Source organism: Merops nubicus, unplaced genomic scaffold (genome assembly GCF_000691845.1).
Source record: "Merops nubicus isolate BGI_N331 unplaced genomic scaffold, ASM69184v1 scaffold8667, whole genome shotgun sequence".
NCBI classification, from domain to species: domain Eukaryota; kingdom Metazoa; phylum Chordata; class Aves; order Coraciiformes; family Meropidae; genus Merops; species Merops nubicus.
Genome location: NW_008620942.1, coordinates 1 through 8,665, shown reverse-complemented (window position 1 = coordinate 8,665; position 8,665 = coordinate 1). Strand labels below are relative to the sequence as shown.

The 8,665-nt window shown below is 38.5% G+C and overlaps 1 protein-coding gene across 1 annotated transcript in view; it reads left to right on the top strand.

Annotated features, from left to right (window-relative positions):
• The window catches only part of KIF21A (kinesin family member 21A), a gene marked incomplete at both ends in the record, with an annotated part of 50,149 nt that extends 42,842 nt beyond the window's left edge, over positions 1-7,307 (top strand). Inside the window, 6 exon segments of the mRNA XM_008944274.1 lie at positions 1,325-1,412; positions 2,565-2,576; positions 3,404-3,540; positions 5,800-5,980; positions 6,336-6,500; positions 7,190-7,307. Coding sequence (XP_008942522.1) covers positions 1,325-1,412; positions 2,565-2,576; positions 3,404-3,540; positions 5,800-5,980; positions 6,336-6,500; positions 7,190-7,307 — 701 coding nt within the window.
• Between the last annotated feature and the right edge of the window lie 1,358 nt (positions 7,308-8,665).

Below are 8,665 nucleotides of genomic sequence, written 5' to 3'. Positions count from 1 at the left end.
TGCTGAACCTTGTTTCCTGTTTCCTAGGTTATGTCTGGTATTTGTAGTTTTTAGCCCAAAATAGAAGAGTGGTAGAATTCTTAGACGTCTGTGTATTTGTGTGTTTACACCTGAAAGTAGGATTTAGCTGATAATTTAGGAAATAGTTCTCTTGACAGTTATTAATTTACTCTAGCAGTTCTCCAAGCGCTGTTGCAACACCACCACAGAGGATAGGATGCTGAATTGGCTAGAATGCAGCTTTTTAGAGATTATCCAAATTATTGAACAGACTGACTTCAGGAGGTCACCTGGGGGAGCAGATGATGTTCATACCTTGTTTAGAAGAAGTAGAGCTCAGTTTCCTCGCATGCTAGACATTTGTTAGGAACCTTACTCCAAATTGCAAGGGACTTGACTCGAACAAAATCTTGGCAGGTTTCAGTACTAGTGCCATGCAGCACTTACGAACTGCAACTCACATGCAGAATAAACCTTTAGTTCTGACTGCAGCAAGACAAGAAATTGCTCATAGGTGTTTACACTAATGTTCTTTTATACATCTTTGGGGGTTTTTCAATGGTCTACAGAGTCACCACATACCAAGCAGTAGCTTGCAAGGCTTTCAGTAGTTTAACTGTGCTTGTAACTTCTTTATCTTAGTTATATTGCCTTTATCTTTTTACTAACTCCCACCCTACCCTTTTCATTTTCTCTGCACTGCCTTTAAAGTCAATTGAAACTGCCAAATCTATCTGATTTGTGTTGAAAATTAAGGACATCTTAAATGTTCATGTTTGGGGGGGATTTTTTTCTTGTGTGTTTTCTTGGGTTTTATTTTTAAACGTTTTTGAAAATGAAAGGTGAAGGATTTTGGAATGAGGATCATTTGCAAATTGCCGTTCTTATTTCAGTGGGCTATCAATACACTTAATATTTATTTTTTTATTCTTAACATTTTACACCTTTCTTCTACACTAAACAGGCATTGATGATGAGAATTTTTTTCCTTCTACTATTTTCAGCCAGCACTATGCTACAGAGGTTAAATTATCTGTTCATCTTCTCCTCTTACTTTGTTGCCTTCTGTAAGAAAATGTTGGGGAGCTAAGAAATGGCTCAGCTAGTGTTACTCAGCTACTGGGGCTGAGAGAGGCTATCGGTGTAATTTACTGCTAAGAGTGCTATTTATTTTTAAGATTATTATTCTGCCCCCACTCCCTCCCGTATCATCATGGATTGAAGGTATACCCTGAGCAATGCTGCATACTGGACGTGGAGTTGCATTGCTTTTTTGAATTGGCCATGCTGTTGTTTGTTCTTCTCATGTGGAGGCTTTACTTTGCTGATACCTATATTCTTTCTCCTCACAATTCCACCACTGTTGACTGTAGGTCTGATGAAAGTGATTCCTCTCTGTCGGAGGTACACAGGTACTCTCTCTTTCTCTTTTCTGTTTTCTTGGCATCTCTCATTCAAGTTATTCCGATTCTTAGGAAATTTCATTTTGCTGCATGAATTTTCCTGGTATCTGCATCACTTTTGCCAAAAGTTTTAAAAAAACTGAACTTTTGGTCATGCATGTCTCCCCCTCTCCTTTTTTAGGGTGTTCCCTATTGTTGTTGAGCATGTTGGGCTTTTTCTTTTAAAATGAAATGTGATATAAGCCTTTCTTTAGACATATTCTTTCTTTGGTTTTTCCTTAAAAGAGAAACAGACATTTTCTTAGGTTTTATACGGTCTTTCTTTTAGTTTTTCTTGTTCAATTGTATGCTTCGCTTACTAAAAATTAAGTCCCAGTATAACTAAAAATTAGCAGTTTTTTCATCTTTCTGATAGAATGCACAGTGGCTTGAGAGATGAAAGAAATGTCCCCACTCATGTTCCTAAACTGTGGCTTAAGGTTTTGGTACTCTGTGAAAAATTAGTTTATCAAGAGAAGGGTGGCTAAAGGGCCAACAATGTGATGGTGGCTTTGTTTGCTCATTGTAGCTGTTGTAGCATTTTTGTCTGTAGATTTTGGAGCACTGCATATAGGTAGATAAGTACCTCTGGGACATGCATTTTTACATGGTTTGTCAAGGGAACAAAAGGTGAGAACAGCAATAGGAATGACTCACTTTAAAGGCAGCATTATTCACTACAGAGAAAAGTGTATTAGTTTTCTATGGAGTTAGAAAACAAAAGCATAGAGACCTGAATTAACGAAAATAATAATTTTTTCCTGTATTCTTGAAAACATAAAAAGGTGCAGATTGAAGAGTGCCTTCCTAAAATGAAGAGCGTAATGTCAACAAAATTTAAGGCATTATTAATATTAGTAAAGATTATGGAGGAGTAGTGAATGATATGAATGAAGATGTCCTGAGCAGTAAAAATGTATAAAGTGATTTCTAAGACTGTATTAGCTAAACGAGCTCATTGTCACAAAGTTAGATATTATGAGGAGGGACCTTTTCCTTTCTGTAGCAAGTTTCTGGGCAATATTATGGATTTTTTCACATTTTCCTCAAGCATCTGACATTCTGTTTTGTGAGACTGGGCTGTGGCTTAGCTGATTTTTCACAGTTGTGTGTAATCCCTAGAAGCGCGTGACAGTGAGTCTTAGCCACAGGCTGGTGAGGTCACAGCGTTGTGTTGCCATGTTTGCAGGCATTACCTTGAGGCATTTCTACACTTCACAGAAATCAATGGAGTTCGTGTGCGCAGTTCTGTGCGCATCACTAAACAATACCACTTTTATGTTGTGAATTTTTTTTCTTTTTTGTTCCCTCCACCACACCCCCAATGGAGTTACAGTCTTTTGACACCACCGCAAGCGTAGCTACAAATCCCCAGGAAGATTCCTCTGGGCTATCTGTACTCCAGCCATAGTCCCTTTTAGCCATTTGAGTACAAGTGTAGCATTGAGCACAGAGTGCAGTAGGACCCTTCCCTAGGCACACAAGTGTCCAGCAGTTCTCCAAGCCTGCCTGTAGAAAGCAGTTGATGTGAAGTGCCTGCTGAGTTTGGAATTGGCAGTGTCCGTTACATTTTCTCCATTTTTTAGGTGTGCTGTTTAGATTATGATGTATTTGTGCAAAGTCCTAGATATCCAGGAGCTCCAAGGATCCTGGTGCATCCTGGTACTTTCAGCATTACACAGATTTTCTCATGTATCCAACATTCAGCATCTTGTTGTCTTTTCATTTGTTTGGTGTTTGGTTTTTTTTTTTTTGTATGTGATTTCCTTTAACTGATAGTCCAGGGTTGGTGCTTGTTGAAGCTGAATACTAAAAATTCTTACATAGTTTATGAAAGGCATTCAGCTGTTCTCCCCTCACATGTTGGAAAACTAGATTAACTTTTTCCCCCTACATCTAAGTAAAATAACTTTATCAATGTCTATTACTATGCCCAACTCACATTCTCTTATTTCCTTTAGGGGGATAATCAACCCATTCCCTGCTTCAAAATGCATCCGATCATCCCCGCTTCAGTGTATCTATACAGCTGAAGGCCATATCAAGGCTGTGCTTTGTGTTGATGCAACTGATGACCTCCTCTTTACTGGATCTAAAGGTTGGGCAAGCTGTGTGCATCTGTGCTGCCTACAGAGGCTGCTTTGACAGCTTGGGGTATTTTGAAATGTTCAGTTTGTGCTTAGTGCTGTAAGCACAGTGGAAAATTATGAGGATCCATTTCATAACATAAGCTCAAAAGGATTTACAGAAAAGTAACTATAAAGGAAAAAGTAACTATGAACAATAACACTAACATGTTGAGTGATATGATGGAACCAATCACGGTAATATGCAACACTGTGCAATTCAAAGTAATAGCCTTGGGGTAGGAGTAGAGGTGGGAATTAGCACACCTTTGGCTGTGCTACCTGCAGAGTCTGAACTGAGTCTTCATACCGTAGTTAACTCTTCTGCTTCTCTTGTGGGTTTGTTGCCTGAACCTTAAGGGTGTCAGAATTGTATGTCTGTTGCAGAAGAAGCTGAATTTCTAGTAATCACTGAATTCCTTATGGGATGGTGCAGCCAGGCTATGAACTCTTCTAGAAACATTGTTTTGGAAGAAAACACTTTCCTCATGTCTTTAATTTGCCGTTGTTATCACTGAGTTTGGCTTGAAGATAAGATAACCAGACTTCAATTCTTATTTTTCATGAACATTCTTTTTAATATCCCTCAGAAAGTGCTTTCTGCATGTTCTTCTATTCCTCTGGGCCTTTTCATAGAAGAAACTTAGGATAAAGAACTTGCTATATTCTTAGTTGTGCAGCTGAAACTCTGGCAGACTCTTTTCTCCCAAATAGAACCTGTGTGATAACCTGCAAATTTATTTTTTTTTCTGGGAAGTATCAAATCTAATGTGCACTAGTGTAATGGCTGGGAAGACATTAACACCTACTGACAGGGATACTCTCGTTTTTATTAGTTCACTTAATGAGTAAACTCTAAAATTTCAGGGCATCCTTTTTATCCCTATGTTAGCATAGAGATAACCCCATCGAATGCAGGTCTTCACTGCCAATTTTCAGGTATGGTTGCTGTGGCTATTCTAGCTGGCTGTTAAAAGTACCAAGACACACTCTTACAGTGAATTGGCAAACCTTTGGTTTTGTAAGGTTTAAGCCAATGTTTCAGCATTTGTGCAAGCATATAAAAATGTAAAAAGGGACACGTTTAGTTTCTGTAAATGCTGCTTAGTTGATTTGTATTGAGATTTTAGTTTAGTGGCTATATGGGAAGGGGAAAAAGGCTTTTTAATTTTTTTCAGCATATGGATACTTGCAGATGTTGTGAATGTTTGCTCTTTCTTGTCATACTTTTCCATATCTTTCCATACTTTTGAAAGAATTTTTCCTGTATGTATTCTTGGAGGGGAAAAGTTTACAAAAGTACACTTGTACTCAAGCATGTGGACAGCTGTTTAATTATATAAAGTTAAATCTTTGGGAAATTGTTGCTGAAAGCCTCAGTCACGGACTTCACATAACACTAGCAGCCAGTGCCAGTTCAGGAATGCCAACCAGCTTTCAGGCACATTGCAGATATTGGGCTTTGGTTTTGCTAGTTGGTATTTTTAAAGTGGCTGACAGGTTTTTGTACACTTACCTTCTTCATGAAGGTTTACTGTCTACACATGAAGCTTTCTCTTGATCCAGTGCTTATTTTGGTAAAAATGTACCTCTGAAATGTATGGAGTGATAAAGACTTTGTACAACATGGAAAGTTTCCTGTGTTCTCTTTGTATTGCAAAATTATTGAAAAGTTCTATGTATTTGGGATTTTAGTACACGAAGTGTCGGAGGTATTTAAATTCCTTTGCTACTGAATTAAAGCACTTACATTGGTATTTTCAGGGGCTCCCAATGCACCAAATAGTTTGGATAACTTTTCATCACCTTTGCCTCTCTGTCTGTCATGCTGAGTCTCAAAGTCCCTCTTGAACTACGTTCTTGATGAAGAATTCTTGAATTAAAAACGGGGTGGTTCTCTTATCTGTCACCATCTAAACTTTACAGCCCCTAAGCTCTTTGTATCTATACTTCACTTTCTTTGAGGTGGATTTTATCCTTTCACACACCTTGAATGCACAACATTTAATTATTAGCCTTGCTTAGTTTTGATGATGCTAGATGATGCTCATGCATATTCTTTAACTATTTTTCTACAGTACATACCTGAATGGAAGGATATGTACAACTGCAAATGAATGCATGTACTCTTTTTCCTAAACTCAGTAATTAAAAAAAAAAAAAAAAAAAAAAAAAATTCTGTTTGAGCTTTTTTCAGTCTTATTTCCCCCTTTTTTTTTGTCTTTATTTAGATCGTACCTGTAAAGTCTGGAATCTGGTAACTGGACAAGAGATTATGTCTCTAGGGGGTCATCCAAATAACGTTGTTTCTATAAAATATTGCAACTACACTAGCCTGGTGTTCACAGTCTCAACCTCCTATATTAAGGTGTGGGATATCAGAGATTCTGCTAAGTGTATTCGGACATTGACGTAAGTATGCTAAACCTCAAATTTCAACAGTTCAAATGAGTCTTAAATTTAGCTACATTTTATTATATTTAATTCAGTTAGTGCAGCAGTGTAATCTAAGTACCCTGTTTTCTTGGGCTGGAAGCTTTCTTTCCATGTTCGGGCTAAGTCAGTATGAGGTACTGGTAATACATGGAAACAAACCAATTTGCATTCATGCCTATAGTGTTTTATCAACTGTTCAGTATTCATAATTGGCTTATAGCCTTTTTGCTCAGGTAAATAGGTTTGTTTTTAAACATTATGCAAAGTAGGGAGAACAGAATATATGCTTTATTTTGATGGTTTGTTTTCTCTCCTTCCTCCCTGTACTCAGATCTTCTGGCCAAGCGATGCCTGGTGATGTGTGTTCAGGAAGTACTAACAGAACAGTCACTATCCCAGCTGGAGAGAACCAGATCAACCAAATTGCACTGAATCCAACAGGCACATTCCTCTATGCAGCTGCTGGAAACTCAGTGAGGATGTGGGACCTGAAAAGGTACTGATCATCAGCAGTGTTCTTTTGCTCTTTAGGTGGTTACATGTGCATATGAAACAAAGTCAATAAAGTGTTTCCTGTTTATGCTAATCTCCATAACCTGGGCAAAATATGGTGAAGATATGGGTCAAATAATCCATGCTGTAGTGGTTACTGAGATAATGGAGGTGCTTATGATTTCCTCATACGTTAATGTTATGGTGAATTGTTTCAGAAAAATGATTGGAAAACCACAACGTTTTGCTTAAGAGAGGCACTATAAAACAGACTTATAAGGTGACAGATGCATGGATCCTGACTAGTAATTGTTAATGAGATGATGAAAGCCAGCTGATATATTGTAATATAATATGCAACTGACAGCCCACTATAATAGCACTTCTCCAAACAGAACATGCTGCACTCAATGACAGCATTCAAAATACAGAAAGTACTTTAGAGAGATCTGCTTTGTCTTCACTTTTAAAAATTTTAATTCTCATCTTACATAAAAAAAACCTTTTGTTTGTATTTCACGTAGATGTAACCTTTACCCATGGACATGAGCAATAGAGTATATGTAAACCAAAGGATGAATAGTGAAGACATAGGGGAAAATAGGTAGATCCATTCTGGCAGAAATTATGCTATAGGCTGTATTGAATATATGGAAAAATAACAAATCCTAATTTCTTCTCTTATTCTTCAAGGTTTCAGTCTACAGGAAAGCTAACTGGCCACCAGGGTCCTGTTATGTGCCTTACTGTAGATCGAATTTCCAATGGACAAGATCTTATTGTCACTGGTTCAAAGGATCATTATATAAAGGTAAACCATTAGTATTTCCTTATTTAACTCTTTGCATCAGCATGAGATGCAAGCTGCAGCAAAAGTGACTCACATCTCTGAGATGTGATAGCCAAGATAAAAATTCTTTCATCAGTTACAGATGATGAATAACGTTCAGTCTTAATAAACACTTCAGTGCTATTTTTATTTCACAATGGAACACAGGTGGATGGTTGTCTGTAGTTAAACTTTTTCTTAATCCTTGACAAGGTGGACATCAGGTATATGAAGTTTTGTAGTAATGTTCATAATACTTAAGTAACATTTAGCTTTTGAAAGTATCTTAAATGCCCCTGTTTTGGAGTGCAGACCTGATTGCTTCAGCAGAGACACAACATGTGCTCCCCACAGCAGAGGGTCTGGGGTCTAGCCCAAGCTCTTGCTGAAGTGCTATCCAAGTTCTGAAGTGGGGAATGAAAGAGAGGACAGCGTGTGTCAGCTGAGGTGCCCAGTCTGTTTGGTGGATTCATTATCACACGTGTTGCTCTGAGTTGTGTTCAAAGAATGGCCAGTGGTGTTCTGATATTATCCTGCTTCTTGGCATTGTGATTAATTCACTCAAGGAGAAGGAATATGGTTTTTGGGAGAGGGGTTCTGGGTTTGCCCCCCACCTCTTTTTTTTTTTATTTATTTTTAATTTTTTTTGGCCCACCTCAGCCAGGAATTATTGGAACCATAAGCTCCTGTTTCTCAGGACTATGTCCAGAGCTGACCCTAATGCTGCAAAGGCTAAAGAGAAAATGAGCAAGATATGGTAGCTTGTTATGGAGAGGCCCCTGCCATTCTGCTCTTACACTTCTTACACATTGGATAAAGTGTACAAACACATCTGGGAGTGGAGCAGGAGTCAGAACCCGAGTGAACTTTCTCATTGAGCTAGGCTTTCTCTTTTTTAGCCTGCAATTCTTGGAGGCTTGGCTGTGCACTGGGCTAGCCTCAGAACACAGTCTGGGACTGCCTAGCTTGATGGTTTGGGCTGTGGATTTGAATCCTATTGGCAGTCCTTATGCTTAGAGGCCAAAGGATTCTTAGGCAGTAGAGCAACAGAGAGTTCCTCTAATAATGACTTCCTTGCACAGTTGACGATGTTGAGTAAGAAGCTACAGTCCTGGCACAGTAGTGAGTGCAGAACATCAGTTGAGACAACGATGTGATTGTGTAATGCAGTTTGTCATGCTACCAACTCATATGGAGGTGGAAGAGCACTTGGAAAAACGTAGCTGTTGACAGTCAGAGCAGTTTCTCTGCCATTCTTGTGTGCTTGCTTGCTGTGGGCAGGCTACCTAAATGAGGTACCCTATGAGGCCACTTGCTTCTTAACTTACACCACTAGAATA